At 38.1% G+C, this 18,822-nt stretch overlaps 1 protein-coding gene across 2 annotated transcripts; it reads right to left on the bottom strand.

Moving 5' to 3' along the window:
- Window positions 1-2,512: 2,512 nt before the first annotated feature.
- RFT1 (RFT1 homolog) lies at window positions 2,513-18,802 on the bottom strand. Of its 2 annotated transcripts, XM_055707375.1 has the most exons (13): window positions 18,679-18,802; window positions 18,472-18,557; window positions 17,752-17,868; window positions 15,693-15,882; window positions 15,004-15,105; window positions 13,507-13,641; window positions 12,514-12,592; window positions 12,217-12,267; window positions 10,745-10,875; window positions 9,397-9,541; window positions 7,534-7,639; window positions 6,423-6,672; window positions 2,513-5,542 (listed from the first exon to the last, which is right to left on the bottom strand). In XM_055707375.1, the coding sequence occupies exons 1-13, from the start codon at window positions 18,739-18,741 to the stop codon at window positions 5,378-5,380; spliced, it is 1,620 nt and encodes a 539-aa protein (XP_055563350.1). In that variant the 5' UTR covers window positions 18,742-18,802; the 3' UTR covers window positions 2,513-5,377. The 2 variants fall into 2 exon arrangements, with proteins under 2 accessions (XP_055563350.1, XP_055563351.1); XM_055707376.1 differs by lacking the exons at window positions 18,472-18,557; window positions 18,679-18,802 and adding an exon at window positions 16,508-16,688 and having other exon boundaries at window positions 17,752-17,870.
- Window positions 18,803-18,822: the final 20 nt, after the last annotated feature.

The following is an 18,822-nucleotide window of genomic DNA, read 5'->3' as shown; positions in this document are numbered from 1 at the left end:
AGAGCCTCATGTGCAGTGACAGAAATGCATTCAGATGGGAGGAACCCAGACTACAGACCTTTCTTTCCTCAGAGGGACACTATGTTCCTTGCACGTGTACCGTACTCTGCCACATTTCCCTTCTTCCTTTCCTCATACCATAACGTCTCCCAACCCCTGCCAAGAGATGGCTAAAAATCATTACATAAATAAAAGAAACCATGAGTGCACTGTATGATACTTGTTTTGTCAAATTATTCCCCCCAAACCACCTTCCATTAGGAAAACATTAGTACTGTCATGTCAAGCATCCAAAACCGAAAAGAAGCCACGAACAAATTTTTCTGTGCAACCTAAATTCGCTCACTCCTTGCTCTCAGGGCTTGCAAGCAGGCGGTAACGTAACCTTCAGCTAGCCAACCAACACGTTCCTCATTCCACCCCAGCACAGGACTCTGGTACCAGACCTACCACATTTTTACATTGAGACTGACTAGGTTGACCTTTCCAGCAATAAAGGCAGTATCTACACACTGGAGTTGGTTATGAATGGTTTACCAATATATGAACTAAAGTGTCAGGGGAAAAAAAAAAAAAAAAGCCAAACAAAAAAAGGAAGGAATTGAAGATATCCACAAGTGATCACAATGCTCTCTCTCACAGGTAGTGCACAACTATGGCTCAGTTGCTCTGAGACACAAGTCTCTCTGGAACACCTCAGTGCCTTGTCTCACACTCCTCCCTCTCATGGAGGAGTTGTGAGGGAGCAAGTATCTGAAATATTCCTGCATTCAAGAAAGTTATGGGCAAAACTGCAGTCTTCTCCCAAGCTATGTTATCTTCTACCCTTTTTGAAGCTGTCTCTCCAAAGAACAAAATATTATTCTATTGGATTAGAACTACTCATATATCTGTGTTAAGGACTGCTATCACACTCAATCTTTTTTTTCTTCCCAACACAGCTTTAATTATTTCAGTCTTCTTAAAGGGTTACAGATATAACCAAGAGGACAGCTGTGTTACAGTCCTTTCCGCTTTCTCAATTCAGTGAGATGGCATAAAACTTTGGAAATAAGTCACGCAGAACACAGACGGATCCGTGAATCACAAAACCTAGCTAGCAAATCAACACGCAGAGCTCTGTTAGATGCTCGCCTACCAGAACTAATGAGTAAGCCTGACAAGACACAAAACAGAGTTGTTTTACCTTTCCTCACAATTAAAGAAAAGCAACTACCCTACCTTGGCCAAACATGCAAGTGTTCACTCATCAAATCCCATCAATGAAGCTCACCGCACAGTGTGCAGTTACAGACATCCCAACTGAAAAGGGTTCATTCCTCCTTCTAAATCACAAGGTAGTGCATGAACCACAGTTCTGGTCCACAAACTCAAGAGAACAAAACATCTTTTTGTGGAAGCAATCCAAAATGCAAGAGACAGGCACTTCCTATCACTGTTTTGTTCAGATCCCCCAGCTGCTAACGCTTTTGGAGCATGCCTTGCACTTCGTTTCCATGGCCCAGCTGTACATCAGATGTGGAGAGCTTCAAACTTCATTTTAAGCTTATAATGAAAATGAACTACATTTACATAGCACTATCAGAATGCAAATGAGTTATGTATTTTGTGCCAAACAAAATCATTACATCTCAGCAGATGTATTGAAGCGTTGATACAGTTCAAAAAGCCTCAGATCCTCTCTCTTCAGTATTATCTTTAAAATACGGGTAATTAAGCCACAAAAAACTATGATGTTCAAACAGCAAGAAATACAAAATCCACAAATATAATTTAAAAGTTTACCCAGAAGCCATCAAATTAGGCCTTGCTGACCTCAAAGTACTTACTCAGGCAACCCTTCATATGAGCTAATAAGTCAACACCTCTTAGGGTTGGTAAACTCTGGTAAGCATTCAAGCTTACATCTATTGCCTTTTGTGCCTACTAAAGCAGATTAACCATTAAGGTAAAGCTTTAACTCCTATTTTTTTTTCCCTAAAAAAAACCCTTGAACAAAAAAAAACCCTAATAAAAATTAAAAAAAGCTGCACATATGCTCCCCCCTCCCTACTTCCCTACAAATAAAATATTTACAATACTAGAAAAGAACAAGCCGTTGAACTTTGCTTACTTGGATAGTAGCGAACACCTGTATTGGCACTTGCAGCATAATCCAACTAACAAAATTCATTAACTATCAGGTTCATTCCGGCCATTTAAATAGCTTTTATCACAGCAATGCATTGTTTAAAAGCACACAAAGAAACTTGGTCATTCCAATCCATACAAACATACATTTCAACAAAAACAAAGAGGGGAAAAAAAGTGACTACAATGATGCCACTTCTTACAAAAATACTACAGTAAATTTTATCAATGTGTGTGTTAGGAAATGGTATATAAGTTTCTAGGCTAATACATGAATTTAAATATAAAAGATCCTAGAAAATCTAACCAAATTTAAGGATCATATGTACCAAAGATACAAATAACACTCCAAATAAGCCCCAACTAGAAGACAAAAACAAAATTTAAGGGAAATAAATTTTATTCATCATTATCCTATTATATAATCATATCTTACAGTCATCTGAACGTCATTCATCCAACTGTTAAAAAAACCACAGCGCTATGTATGAAATAATAGTTTTTCTTTAAGAAAACACTTTAATTCTCCTTAGGCTTGAACTAAAGGATTTCAAAACAGTGCAAAACAGCTTCATGAAATTCATAGATAAGCACCCCACTGTGCCTTTGACAGACTGGCAGAACAGTAAACGAAAGGGAACTTTGGTCAAGTTTAATCTCAATTTTGTCTCCCAGTTTGACAGTTTGCTTCTTTAGAAAGAAAGCAATTAACAGCTTTTACATGAAGGATCACACAGATAAATAAGAAACCAGGAGCCAGCTTGATAGGCCTATACTTCCTGTCCCTCCTTGCAGTTTCCTGCCACATAAACCACATTTTTTTAAAAACCACAAAACCCTACCAACCAGCACCGAACTGCTTACAGATCAACTTTAAGAGCGATGTATCCTTAATTTGCAAATGAGCAATGATTAAGCCATCTTAAATGTCTTCCTGATTCATATGAAATCGTATTCACTTGTTGAGATGCAAGATATATTTATAAGCCATTCCAATATGAAATCCAATCAGTTCAAAACCGAAAATTCTTTAAATGCATACACAGCATTCATGTGAAAAAGGATCTGAGAGACAACACAGCTCACTAGCTGAACAGTGAGATCTCACATCACCCTATTTATGACAATACTAGCAGCAGTAGTAGTATTACTGTACAGCCCAGATCAAAAGACTAGACAAGACAGCATGACACAAGCTCATTGGTACGGAAAATTCTTCGTTCTCCTAAGCACTTTAAGTTCAGGGCTATACAAGATTTCTCCTTCCAAGTAGTTACTAAAATGCACTGTACAGATAGAGGTATTTCCACAGTAAGGTCCCAAAGTCAGGAAGAAAAAGTCAGACCCTAAAAAGAGTCCGGAAGTTCAACCATCTTGCTTTTTTTAAAAATGATGAACAAGTAAATAAAGGAAAAGAAACTGTATGCATTGACAATTTACAATAAAGAAGTTTCAACCCCCTGTAATATACGGTGCTGTACTTCAAAACGAACTCCATAACTGATAGAAATGAGAAAAAAAGCTGCAAGACAACTCAGAACAGAAAAATGTTAAAGGCAAAGAACTACCCAATTCACTTAACAGGACAGAACAATGTAGTTTGTTGTATTTTGATAGATTTCAGAACTTCAGAAGATCCAGCAAGTCTCTATCGACTACGTTCCAGCCAGGCGATAGAGACACCACCATGAGCTGAGGAAGTGCATCTTTCTCCTTCCACTATCACATTTTGGCTTCTCTGTGCTAATTTTTCAGTCACCAAATTCTCATATACAGTATCTCTGGCAATATTCTCCAAGTGGAAGTTACCAGAGTTTAGAAAATGTTTCCAACAGTACCAAACCAAAAACAGACACCGGAAAGCATTTCCCACCGAGCTATGGTTACCAGGATGAACTCCACAATGCCATTACAGTGAAGTATTTTTTTAAGCGGTCTAAGGATCTGCAGAGTTGTTACATAATTAAACTAAAAGCTTTCAACTGTACATGTCTGAGCACATATTTTTCATTGCTTGATGTTTTTTGGTCCACCCAAACACTGCAAAACGAATACTGATCACTACAAACCTGCTACTTGTACATTCTGGAACCGCCAAATTCAGATCTTAGAACAGCAATAAAATACACCAATCGTAAACCTAACATCTAATCTCACAACTTCTGAACATCCAAGTTTTCAACAATTCAAAAAAACCTGATCAATACAAAGGTTAAGACTGAACAAGTAAAAAAACAAGACATGAGAAAAACTGATTGCAACAGAAAGTAGCATTTTTCTATCCAATAATGAAAGTTTCAATATGCATAAATCCTTGAAAGAAATCTTATTAAACTTTTTACATTTGATTTCACCGACAAGACAAAATAATTTTTATTGAGACAAATCTGTTCATCCTGGCATATAAAAATCTCAGAGAAAACCAAAGAACAATGGAGCAAAAGTAAGAAGCTTTATGATTAACCTTCCGGAACTTCAGCATCAGCGTGATTGTACTTAACACCTTCTGTAAAATGCTGCTCAAAACCTCTTTTTTCATTTAGCTAAGGCTTCAGAGTATTTTTGACAAATTAATACCCTCATAAACGAATGATATACTGAATGAAATAATCTTACATACCTAGCACAGACACGTGCTACATATTCCATTAATCTGCATGTAAACATCTCCATTTTACAATTCAAAACACTGACAACTCAATCTCTCTGCACCACATTATGTTCTGCTTCAGTAACATCACATTGCTATTGGTCCTTGCACTACCATTTTCTTCAGCTTTTGTTTTATGGGTTTTGTTGTGGTTTGGTTTTTGGTTTTTTTTGTCAGACTATTTATTTTCTAACCAGTTAAGCAGCCAACCATGCCAAATAAGGACATTCTTAATTACATCTTAAGATGTAAACCGTATGATGCCTTCATACATGTGCTCTCCCAATGGTAAGAACAGGAGCTCTCTCCATGACGTCTGTCAACTTGGTTATGTCAGAAGCATGTATCTTACATCTCTTACCAAAGAGGCTGTTTGAAGAAAACTTTAGAAAAGAGTGCTGAATAAGGAGAAAATTACTCAGCTCTCTTTCACCGTACTGACCAGTTTAGAAGACAAAGTAATATTCAGTTGGCAACCTTTTACATTGCCACTTCACTATCAATGCTTCCAATCAACACATGTGCAAACCTTCTTCTACACAGATCTTGCATCCTTTACTGCAAGCATGTACAAGAACTGTTCTGCACATGACTATTTCATGTTCCTTTCTTCATATACCGATAGAGGAACTGGCTTCTGGCAAAGTGGATCAGCTTGGTCTCTGTGCAGAACATAGTAATGATGGTTGCTGCAAAGCACAGGGCGCCCATGCCAACGTGAATCAGCCTTGCCATCCAACCCTTGCTGCAGCAGAAGAATACCTACAAAGGAAATAAGCAATTAAAGGAAAAATAGTCAGCACAAAGTATATTTCCTGTCTCAATAAGGTCTAACACCTCTCCTGATCATGCTAACACCACCATCAAGCTGAGCATGGTTTTGCCACATGCACGGATCCTACAATAAATCATCTCTAGTAGTCACACCACTTGCTTTCTTAAGAAAATTCTGTCAACAAAAAATGAGCATCGAGTAGTAGCTGGTAAATGTGGAAATTACTGTTATCTGGCATGCAGAAATATGTTGAGATATTACGAAAACTCTGCTAATGCCATCATGCAAGCCTGCTACTTTGCAGCAATGCATTAAGCTATTTTCTAATGAAACTGGGTATCTCCCACTCCAAAACATAAAGCTCTCCTTTCCAAGGCATAATGGATTTTCAATCTATAAATTTTTTGTATATTTAAATGCTACTGTATAAGTAATAATTAGTCTGTGCAATTATGATCTTGTAGTCTGAATAAGCGTGATAAACGTGCTCTTAGCAATTTTTGTTTCTGTTCTTGTTTTGGTTCTTTTTCCTCTATCACTTTTTTATTACAGAATTTTTAGTAACAATTTCTTTGTGCTACTGCAAAATTTCAATTATTATTAACAACTAAGGACATGGATTTATCTACAGACAGCAGGAATGTGTTAAATTTTGTTTTACTTATTAGATACAAAGTTCTCTGCCACCTACAGAAACTGTATCAAAGATAAAATCTCTTAATATTATATGTTGCCTTGCCTGTAATGGAAGTCTTCCAGCCTGTCCTCGTAAGCCTTTTTTGCTAACAGTATTTCTCTGCTTGAGGACACAAAAGTCATTTGACACTACCCTTCACGGTGAAAGCAAAATCTGAGAAAGATGCTTACCTCTGAGAAACCGGTGATTACTCCACTTATGATATAAACGAGTACCAAAAACGGTGATGGAAGCAAGCCTGTCAAAGGTCTGTAAGTGCTTTCTTTGAAGTAATCATAGATATAGTGGACGCTGTGAGCTATTCGAATACCCATGTTAAAGCAGTTGGCAAGGATAAAGCCTACACTGCCATGCCAGCGGGTCAAGAAATAAGAGATGCACAGAAATGTGAAAGACAAGGCCAGCATAACAAAATTGTACCTAGGAAAAAAAGAAACAATTTCAAAAAGCACACAGTTACAGTGTTTATTTACTAACTTTGAAGAAATACCACAATTTATTTTCTAAAACAAGCAACAGAAATTTTTACCATTTTCTAATGGGAGACAACAAATTTGAGAAGCAAGATGGTAACAAAAAAATCATTGCAAGAATGGAAAATACATCAAAAAAAATCAAGAACTACATTATGTGAAGGAAATTCTGTTTTACTAATCAGCTGTATACTCTTTTCAGAAAGTCAAATTTAGTAACAATGATCAGTAATGTAAAAACGTGGATTTTTTGCTATTTTAGGAATATATTAAAGAAAAATAATGCTCAGCAAAAGATGATGCTTTATTTAGTTTCTGCTTTAAACAGCAACTTTGAAAACAACCGTACATTTTAAAGGTGTCATGAAAGCAGCCCTTGCTAAGTTTAAGATGATACTACTTCGACTATAAAAAGTAGACCTCATCAAAATTAATTTGGAAAGGCCTTGTTAGCGACAGCCGCTACGTAAACGAGAAAAGCTTGATGGTAGCACTGGGAAGGCAACCAGGCTTCAAAGTCAATAACCCAGGATGAACACAGAATCAAGAAATAAAACAGGCTGGAAGGGACCTCAGGTCATCTAGCCCATCCTCCTACTTGAAGTACATAAACCACAGAATTCAGACGCACAACTTGGAACACTCAGAAGCGTACCTGATGTACAGTAACAGCACATGAAAAAATTTAACAGTTGCAAGATTTCCAAGCAAATATCCACACAGAACAACTGTTCTGTTCTCATACTGAACTCCAAGCAAACCACATGCAAATTAATTACAGGAATATTCTGGGGACACTATTTCCTACCTGTCCACCTCTTCTTTGCACATCGAAGCAAAAGTAAAACACTCTGTTACTCCATTGATAGCAAGAAATAGGACATATAATGAGTAACATCGGAGGAGATCTGGACCTAAGAAACACATTAGAATGGTAAGTAGATAATTATTTCTTACATAAAACCACATTGGTTTTATACTCACTGATACCAAGAGTTAAAAGTTGCAATGTTATCACTAATAACAGAATCTTAAGTTCACTTAACACCTTTCCTGTCTAGATACCTTGACAAGAACACAAATAAGGCAAAAGAAAAGTTTGTAAGAAAAAAAAAAAAAATCATGAAAATATCCAAGAGTAGCAGTTGTTATAGTAACAGAAAAGATACCCATCAAAAAAAGTATTTTAAGCGATTTCCTAATTCAAAATTAGTATTTACCATAACCCAAATCATCTATTGTATCAAAATTTGTGAAAATTAATCCAATAGTCATTATGAGGTAATAAAAGCAATAAAATTTATATTTTGAACACAACAGCAAGAAAAAGGGAAAGGCTGTACAATACATTCAACACTGCTACATGAAAAATGATACTCAGATTTTTATGGGTCAGAGATAATCTATATGTTACTTCAAGATTCTCCATTCAGACCTTAATCTTTTTCTTGTCCTCTATTAATTACAACACTAGGAAAAAACCCCATGCTTTTTTTACAAGTTAGTGTGCATCCACAAATACTCCTTTTTGATGGCTGCAATGTAGTTCACATTACCCAGTCTCCTTCTGTTTCAGTTCTAAAGAACAACTGCCCAGTGAGCAGTAAATACACTGCAGACATGGGGCATAGCTGAAGACCTTCTTTTCAAGTTTGCATAAAAACATTAGACCAAAGAGCACTCAAAGAACAAAAATATCCAAATGAATATAACCATTAATACCCGGTCAAGTCAGTCAGTACACATGCTCCAACATTTCATTTTCACACATTACCATTAGGTTAAAAAAAAAAAAAATTACTCATGAGTCTCTTGACTTGCATCCATATTCCTAAGCACAGTCCTTTCCAGTCAAGTAAACATGTCTAAAAGATCAGGCTCAGACATTCATTCTTGAAGAGAAAGAGGGACAGAATACATCATCTTCATAAAAAAGAGTTGGCTGCCAGAGTCCAGAATGACTAACTTCCACATTTGCTTTCAAAATTAAAATATATCTGATAGAACCAGCAACAAGACAAATCAAAACAACATGCAGAAGTTATTAACATCTTTTCCTGGTTATGCAGACACAGGGTTTTCCTAAAAATCACTATACAAATGAAGCGCCAGCTTCCAAATAACAGATAAGGGTCTAAAGCAAAAATATATAAATGCTTGATACTTAAAAATAAAAGTGTGTCCTTGGGAGTTAGAATGTATCAAATGATCTTAACACTGAACAAGGTAATTGCAATTAATTTTAATATCCAATAAGCAATATTCCAAGGTTGTGGCTTGAAGGTACAGACCTCTTAACAGGTGCAACTGTCCTGAACACAATATACTGTCCCATGCTTTTATCTTCCCTGTAACTTTCTCTTCATTGTAATAGATGTGAAACGGAAAATGAAGCTAGAACTCTCCCACAATGGCACACAGGCAAGATCTCCAAGCAGAAACGCAACAAAAAAACCTCCTCTGAGAAGCTGCTAAATCTTAACCCAAGACAGATCAGCTAGGAACTGAGATTTACACTGGGTCCAGCTACAGAAGGAATATTTCAGAAGTCACTGATTTCAATAGGAGTTTCAAAGGAAAAAAAATATCTGCTGATTTATCCAGTAATTCATAACAGCTGCAGTTTCTCTTTTTAAAGAATGGCTTTTTTGCCAGCTCTATAAATCTTTACCTGTTCCAGAACTCAGCATTGAGCCTCCATAAATATCCAGAGCCAGCTGAGAATAGGCATAGCCAAACACCGTGATGGTAAGGCCAATCAGAAGCACAAGTTTCAACAGCAATTCTAATACATTTGCAGCCATAGCAATATCATCCTGAAAAAAAATGTAGTCAGTTATGTGAATCTGAGTCAATACTACGGTTATTTTCACACTCAAAAGCTACTCCGCAGGAAAAAACCCCACCAGTTTGTACACTGTAAAAGGGTGTGAAACTTAGCCTTTGCTATTTAATTATCCATACATGTCGTCTTAACTTCAAAAAATTTTCATGTATTTATTATTCTGTTCTACATTGTACATACTACAAATTCTACACAAATATTAGCTATGAACATGTCTGTTCAAGGAAATGCACAAACATCATTTGCACCCGTTTTAATGGTTTGTAAATGGCAAAGAAGAGCACGGCACCAGCCCAAGGCCACAGCTTTGACTCAACAGGCGGGTTAGATTTTTATTGCTGCATGGGACCACAAGATTTGCCACACCAGAACAAGTAACTTGTCAGTTCTACCACCTCATTACAAGAAGCATTCTTGTAATTCTTGTGACAAAATGTAACCTCACTACGTAGAGTGAAAACTTGTAATTATTTTGCCAGTTATAGGTATCAGGTACACTATATGTAAAACATACATAGACCTACAACTTCCTTAGCCCACCAATGGCCTGACACATGGCATTTGTTTAACTGCGTGCTGATGTGCAAGTAGGAGGATTACTGAAAAAAGTTGTCATGATCATTAATTTCTTGCCTAGAGCACGCATGAATACTCTTCGTGTGGAACAAAGCTCTTGTTCATTTAACCATTAATACTCCACACACAATTCAAAAGCTCCAGAAAAATACAATTCTTTTCTTCGCCAAAACTCCACTCTTTGGAAACATTGTTGTTTAATACTTAACAACTACTTATATTTTCAAGTAAATCAAATATTTTTAGACAATACTTATTAAACAGAAACGGCAAGCTTCCATGATTTAAATAATTTCCTAAGTATATCTGGAAATACATGGTACAGTAGGGTTTACATCACACTGTTTGCAGCAGATTATGTTAACTTCACTTATATACAAGACCGTACTATGCCACTGCACGTCTTAATTTCTATTTCATTTGCATTTTACCTATTTTCTTTTACTTTTAGCCCAGTGTCACTTGACATTTTTGTTCGCCACTGCAATTTTTCAATTTTAACAGCCTTTATACTCAAATTTAAACACACACTTCTGTAACACAACTTCTGTAACAAAAATCAAGCATTTAACATGTAATTAATCCAAAATAAACATACCTGCTTCTGATCCTTTACAGTCTTCCCTCTTTCCAACACTTTAGCGAAAAAGACATAAAAACTCTCCTCAATAGGCAGGAAGATAAACCTGGCCACCAGTGAACCAAGATTACTCACAATATCATATACACCTTTAAAAAGAAAAGAAAAAAAAAACATAGCAGCAACCTGTAAATTTTTTAGATTAGTTTTAGTTCCAAGTCTTTAACAATTACATAAATTCTAATTTAACATTTCCACCAAACAAAGGGAAAGCAAGTGGAATTTAGTGGAACATTAAACCAGCGTTCCTTAAAAATTCTGACAATCACAGCAAAGAGCTCGCTCATAGATGGCAAAGCTACGACAAAAGCATCAACTACGGAGATGTGAATCTCGTAACAGCACCAAGCCACATTTAAAAATTCTTACTGCAGAGGACGTTAAACGATCCTGATTAATTTCACAGAATGAGAACAGGAATGTAAGGATTTAATGATACAGCGGAAGATATTAGTGAGATGTTCTTCATTCTTTTCACTTTCACTGCAGTGGAAGAGCAATCCTACATGAAATTTTACCGGCACTTCCATCCTTGGCAAGATACTGCTCCAAACCTGCGTGTGTGTGTGTGTGTACAGTCACTGAGAGTACACTAAGTCAAGCATATGGATAAGCACATTACACAGTCACAGGGAAGTAACAGAACAAGGTACTGGCTCATTTCCTAAGACTTGGAACCAGTATTTCTTAACATTTTGAGAATACAGGCATTTTTGTACTCATTGCTCTTTTAAAAAGCCTTCAAGTAAGAGGCAGCTCAATTGTTCTGCAAGGGAGGAGAATCAGAAGTGGCTGCAGTTACAGGTGGCAAGGGCATATACTCAGTATTTATGGGGGAACATACTACTGCCAGCAATTAAAAGTAATTCAAACCAGCCAAGAAACTTCTATCAGTGTGTCAGTAATTACAGCCTATTTTCGCTCCCCAAGCTATAAAAGACCAAGTCATATAAAGTGCTGCCAGCTCAGGCATCTGAATGGCTACTGCCATGCATTAACCATACTGAATTCTTTTACAGAAGAATTCAGTGTTTATAGCATTGCATCTCAAAAATTATGTTCTTGCCATAACCTCTAACACAGATTCAAAAGGAAAGACAGAAAACAGAATTACAAAAACTGAATACAGACAACTATAATACATCAGATATTACTGAAGTGTTTTTTTAAAAAATGAAAACACATACATGGTATCACATGTCCGATTAGTAAGTTTTGATCCAAAGAAAAACTGAAATAAAAATCCAGGACCTTACATTATTTTCTATATCTACATCAATCATTCCCCGAAATGTATCTCGAAGTCAGAAAGGCTTTGAAATCTTCTCAGATTTTCAAGTTATCATCAAATACTCTGTAATTTCCAGAACTACCTGAAGAGCAGTGACTAAGAAAACTATGTCACCATTCCGCAATACCATCACACTTACCCTGATCTCCAAAATTTAATACGTTCAAAAAAGTCATCACGTATCGTTCACCTGTAAGTTCAAAATAAAGAACTTAAGTATTGGGAAAGATTGAGGAATTTGTTCTTGTTCAGACAGTTCCAATTTTAAATACTCAGAGGGGCAAACAGGACCGCACCTAGTTCAGAATACCCTCAAAAACTTCATTCAGGTTAGTAACGTCTACTGGCAACAATCTCTGAAAGTCACACACAGACACAGACACATGATTGCTCAAGCTTTAAGTCAATTTTGGAAATAGTATTCACTAGCCCTCACCCTCTGTCAAAATCTGTTTCAAGAAGGATTGTTTGAAGAAACTCCAAGTCAACCGTGCTTCCTTCCAGTTAACAAAGGTCTGCAAAAAAAAGTGCTGCAATGTAAGAAACATGATTGAAACTACAGAGTAGATACCAAAAATACAAAACCAGTACAATACTCTAGACTAGCTCGCACTGTACTGATGAGAAAACCCACGATGTCATAGTTACTAATAACTAATCTAAAATATTGCTAAATTCAAGCACCAATATCACTCTAATCTGCAAAGACTTCTTTCTACCCTTGCTGAAAATTACTGTAGTTGCAGATAAAGTACCCAAAAAAGCTTTCTACAGAAAATACTAATCAAAGTTAGAGACCGAAAAAAACCCCAACCTCTTTACCTGTTTTACCTGTTTAGCACACCAATGTAACTTCCACCTACACTGTGGGTGTCAACCGTCTAATGCTCTTCAAACTGTCCTTAGGAGTCTTGCAACCAAGAACTGCCCTTATTTCAATCTGTACATCTTTTTCCAAAATGTCGTCTTCCTCATTTGCCTCATTTTCTTTTGAGAAATATTTGAGTATCTGTAGCATGCCGTGTACCCCCACCAGGTTTATTTTGTGGAAAAGTACCAAAATCCAAGGGAAAATGGTTCTAGCTCCTTTCCTGCCTTGGATCCAGTGATACTTGGTCATTCCACTGCACACTGCAGATGTTCTATCTCCAGTTAATGGTTTGTGCAACGATACTAAAAGGTAGGTCATCAGCAAGTCCATCACCACAAAGAGGTCAAGTTTCATAACATTTTTCTGACAAAGACTTTACTAACGTAAGCTACAAACAGAATTTGTATGTCATTTCCCCCTTATTTGCACATATCTTCTACAGTGCAGATATCCCCAAAATCACTCAAGTAACTCCACTATCTCAAATTAATTTTCAAATCTCTCTCAAGAAAGACTTAAAAAAAAAATAATCAAGAAATAATATCAAGAAAAACCTACCTCATCTTCCACCAAGTTAGGTAATAGAGCTTTCAATCTAGCAACAGGAAATGACTTCTTTGTGGCTTCAGGAGATCCCAGAAACATCCCAAAATAAATAACATAGCACATTACCAGAACACTGGCATACAAAAGCTGGAAAGATAGGGAAAGAAAGAAGAAAAGCTAATAGTGATATAAAATTAACTCACAAATGTAGAATTACTGCTAGAATTATACACTAGAGTTCCAAATTTAGGGAAAATTTAGTAAGTAGTCCTTACTCCTGTCAAATATTAAAGACTTCAACACCTCTCAAGAATGCTATTAATCTATTTCTTTTTTTTTTAATCTGTAGCTTATCACAACCCTTTGCTAACTTTTATGTTCTACCCAGCACTTCTAAAATGATTATTTGAAGTCCAATTGTAAAGCAATTATTCACCCAGTCAACACTGTCTATATATCTTAATTCATAGAATCATGGAATCGTTTATGTTAGAAAAGACCTTTTAAGATCAGCAAGTTCAACCACTAACCCAGCACTGCCAAGTCCACCACTAAACCATGTCCTTCAGCACCACAAATCTACAGGTCTTTTAAATATCTCCAGCGATGACAACTCCACCACTCCCCTGGGCAGCCCATTCCAATGCTCGACCACCCTTTCAGTAAAGAAATTTTTCTTAATATCCAATCTAAACCTCCCCTGGCGCAACTTGAGGCAGTTTCCTCTGTCCTATTGCTTGTTATGTGGGAGAAGAGACCAACACCCACCTGGCTACAACCTCCTTTCAAGTAGTTATAGACAGCAATAAGGTGTCCCCTGATCTGCCTTTCCTCCAACTTTGAGCTGTTATAAGCTACCTATATATAGATGTGTGTGTATGTATATATATATATATAAGGTGTGTATATATATATATAGGGGTGCGTATATACATAAAAGTTACCTATATACAGCCGCTGCAAAACCTGGGGAAAAAAAATAACTTTATGTGCACATTTGAAATGGGTCACGTGTTTATTTCTAGGTGAACTGACAGTGCACAGGCCACAACCCTATTTCTCAGACACCAATATATCCCTTCTTTATTGTAGTAAAGAAAAAGCTTTAACCTGAATACATTAAACATGATTAGCACCTTCTGATAAGGTGATCGAGGTTGGTGGTACAGGCTGATAAAGTTACATGTGACTATATTCTCTACACAGCAAAATCCAAAGTCTAACATGAATTCTGAAGCCAGGTGGTGAACAGTCTTCAAGCATTACAATGTGTAACTCACCGTAAGAGTCAACATAAAGCATATACAGAATAACATAACCTGAACTGCAAAATGTGCCTTCACAAACAGAACGTGCTTTCTTGTACCTCCACCAAATTGCTCGAGGTCAAACCTCCCAGGGGCATTTTCTTTCACTTCCCCCAAGTTATTTCTCAGGCTAAATACCAAAAGCAAATAAAAGTTCACACGGATCACAAATTCATAGAAAAAGAGAATGCAGGAAACTTACCTGAGCCAAGGAAAAAATGTAGAGGCCCCACTGAGGATAAAGGACTACTAAAATAACTGTCAAAATGCATTTTGACACTACTGAAAGGCTTTCAGCAATTACCTTTAAGAAAGAGAAAATCATGGATGTTTATTTTAATGCAAATTTAACCACACACCCAACTTCAAAATACATTAGTTTCACACACAGAATTTATGCAGAAATACAAGACTTTTGAAGTCACTGACACTTTATCAGAGTCTCTTTGCTGAGATGGCCATCTCAGATTGTGATTTCTCTGTAAATTTTCCATTCTTGCATTTCACAATCCCTCCACTGCACTTTGCCAGTCCTTTTGTACAGGACAAAAGGGGAAGTTTTGTTTCACACAATCAGGTTTTCAATTGTTGCATTTCACAGTTTCACACTAACAATCAACCAAAATGCAAAACTGTGGAAGCTGTCTCTCTCCCTTGGATTAAAACTCACGATAAAGTACTTAATGATCAGTAAGGTGATAACTTCTAAATAAACCAACTTCCTAGCTTTAATAGGTACAAATTTATATCTATGTTACAACTATGTCATACAGTACTAAACAATACACACATTTTTTTAATATGCTTGAATACACAAAGATCTAGTTCAGTAATTTCTTCTCCATAAAGATAATTCTCCACACACATATACACCCCGTGTACTTTACTAACCTTAAGTCTCACAAACAAATGAGCTTGTGCTAAAACCCAGAATGGTTCTCCCAGAAGTTCAATAATTGCAGAAAGACCAAATGCCACCACACCAGCCTGATAATGAGGAACCACAGAAGGATCAGGTACTTCAAGAAAGTGTAGCCAGACTAAGCCCAAGAAAATAGACCAAAACATACCAAATGGGACTCTGAAAAGTTAACGTAAAAAACAAATCAATAGAAATGTTACTTTAGCATAAAAAAAGAAATGTAGATTCAGATGTCACACATAGCCATAACTTTCAAAAAAAAAAAAAAAAGGCCTCAAGGAATAAGTTTCTTTAATTTCTACTTTTACTATACCAAGAATACATTTCTTTTTATTTTGTAATGAACATCTTTAAGGCACTCTCTACAAGACACAGAAAACATTTCCCCAACTTGTCTGTTTTCTACTCAAGCACATAACGTATTTGTTATCAAGTTAGGTCAACTATCTGCATTTCTTGTTCCCTAAGACTGAACAATTCTGGTCCCTGTCATACTGCAAACCCCTCACGGCCACTATTTTTATTGTCTGTGGTTACCAGGGATTAGGCAAGCAAGCTTTGGTGGATCTTGCTCTAACAGATAAAGATACCACCACTCAACTGCTGATCTCACCCTTCCAGAAATCACTGGTTCTCCAGACAGCGACAGCAGAGTGAGCAGAAGAAAATGCATGCCTGCACCTCAGGTATGCCAGTTGACAATGCTCTACTGTAGCTCAGAGCCACTTCGATCAGTGACTAGCTAAGAAGTCAAACTAGGCACAGGAGTGCAGACGTGTATTACCTTCTGTTGACACTGCTTCAGGAACACGAAACTTCTAGCAGAGTGCAGAAAGTTTTACGTCATTGCAGCAGGATCTATTTGACCCTCCCATTATCAGATCCCTAGGGTATTTGACACCAAGCTCCTAAGATGTGTTTCAGATCCTTCAAGAAAGTTAATCTTCATTTTAAATTATGCTTCTCTACAAGGAAAAATTTAAAAAGAAAAGGTGCACACCATCATTGTTAACTCTACCATTTAATGCCTATTAATGGCTATCAAATAGCAGAAAACTGACTATAATACGGCTAAGAGAACAGATCTATCTAATGTATTTACAATATTACTGTTAAACCTATCCCTGAAAATGACAGTCCCTCTTCTTTATACCTGGATGCAGACAACCATGCATAACCCTGCAATTCCCGGGCCAGATCTACTTAACGCTGTGCAGTCTGAGGTAACATCAGTAGGGTGGTCCAATGGAAGACTGCTATTTTGTCATGCAGGGGTAGTTTTCCACCATACCACGCAGGTAAACTTACCTCCCAGCCCACCTAATTCCAGCTGCACAGCTGCTAGATCTGACAGAAGGGAAGTAGCAGAAAGATGTATCCAGGAACCAGAAGGGAAAAACACATCATAAAACCCACTAACATGCAATGTGCGATTACACTCTGGAAAGCTATCCACTTTTTGCTAGAAACAGCACTGCAGTTGAAACAAGTAGTTGCACTTACTCCCTGTTGCTTCATTCCAACCTTTTCACATTTCTCCTACCCAACACAAACATTTATGTTGCCATGCCATTAAACCATGTAAGGGCTCAGGACTTTGAAAAAAATTAGTTTGAAGGGGAAAAAAATATCTAAAGCAGCGTCATAAATGCACATCAAGTAATAAAAAAGCAAGACTGAGCAGGCACAGGAAGAAAAAAGAAAAGTCTAAGTATTTGTGCAACAGGATTTTCCTTTAACAGCTACAACATAAATAAAACTCCAGGGTAACAGACAGAGCAAACGGCTCCTGTTAACGCCTTCGGCCACGCACTTTCCCACGTGCTCCGAAAAGAGATCAAGTCCATAAATGCTAAAGCAACAGACTTGACCAGCTTCCTGCATCAGTGCCAAAACATGAATGCAGCTACTAAATGCTCAGTGCTGAAATAATAACCTCAGTAAATAAATACATGCTCTCATTTTGTGAGCTTTCAGATAAGAATTAGAAATAAGTTCCACAGAAGTAAATTTTTGAAGTTATCTTACGTCAGCCACAATAGATTAATTGTTTTGGTCCAGTTTCGCTTTGTACTTCCACTCAAGCAAGCTCTGCGAAATGCCTCCCTGGCAAGGAAGACAACTGTTGAATACAGCAGAGTTAGCCTAAAACGGGGGGAGGAAAAAAAGAACAGAAAACAGTTTCTTTACATACTCCTTCTGGAAACTTTTGCACAGAAGCATTGCTCACAGTTTTTACACAGGACTACCTGACAGAAAAACCTAATGGATACACAAAGAAAACACGGTGATGTGAGGTAAACTATCACCATAAAAGGAGGAGAAAGTGATTATTCAAATGGCAAAAATACTTCATGCATGCTATAAACAAAAAACGCAGTTGCAAAATTTATCACATAGCAACAGCGTATAATAAGCAGTTGTGTCTAGCTTTTCCACTGCAGGCCGACAGGTAGGCCAGGCCAGGCCAGCAGTCCCTCTGTTTCAGGCCAAAGAACAACTCGGGAGACATTCAGCGACCGCACGCTGTACGCAACAGTAAATGAACCAGCGCTATAAAAGCATTATTACCGACACAGCCCCCAGCCCCGACATCCCGCACCACACACGCTCTCCCAGAAGCCGCCTCACGCCGCAGCCCCGCTCCCGGGGCAGCCCCGCGGGCGGCGGGCTCAGGCGAGCCGCGCTCGGGATGGGGATGCGGGACGGGGGCTCCCAGGCCCGGCTGCTCTCCAGCCGCCTCCTCACCTCACGTTGACCACTCCGATGAGCTCCCTGGAGAGGTAGCGCAGAGTGAAGGCGTTCAGCCCGAAGGTGACCCCCCGGAACAGCACCTGCGAAGGAAGCCGCACGGGAAACACCTGCGGGCCCAGCGGGGCTGCGGCGGCTCCCGCCAGGCACCGCGGAGGAGGAGGAGGAGGAGGAGGAGGGAGGCGGCCCGGGGCGGCCCCGCACCTGCAGCACGGCGCTGGAGGAGGCCAGCCGGGCGGTCTGGCTGAGCACGTCCTGCGAAGCCATCGCCTGCCCGCCCTGCCCCGCCGGCAGGAAATGGCGCCGTCGCGCCGCGATCTCGTCAGCGCGGGGCGGGACACGGGCGCG

This window comes from Falco cherrug, chromosome 4 (genome assembly GCF_023634085.1).
Source record: "Falco cherrug isolate bFalChe1 chromosome 4, bFalChe1.pri, whole genome shotgun sequence".
Taxonomy (NCBI): Eukaryota; Metazoa; Chordata; class Aves; order Falconiformes; family Falconidae; genus Falco; species Falco cherrug.
The sequence above is the reverse complement of the archived record's forward strand: the minus strand, read 5'-3'. Positions and strand labels throughout refer to the sequence as shown.

Bases quoted from the DNA above. Each gene is read 5' to 3' on its own strand.
- RFT1 (XM_055707375.1), bottom strand. From the start codon at position 18,741: ATGGCTTCGCAGGACGTGCTCAGCCAGACCGCCCGGCTGGCCTCCTCC. The intron at 18,558-18,678 runs GTGCGGGGCCGC...CTTCCTTCGCAG, and splicing joins CCTCCAGCGCCGTGCTGCAG to GTGCTGTTCCGGGGGGTCAC. The intron at 12,268-12,513 runs GTGAGGGCTAGT...TTGAACTTACAG, and splicing joins GAAACAGATTTTGACAGAGG to GTGAACGATACGTGATGACT.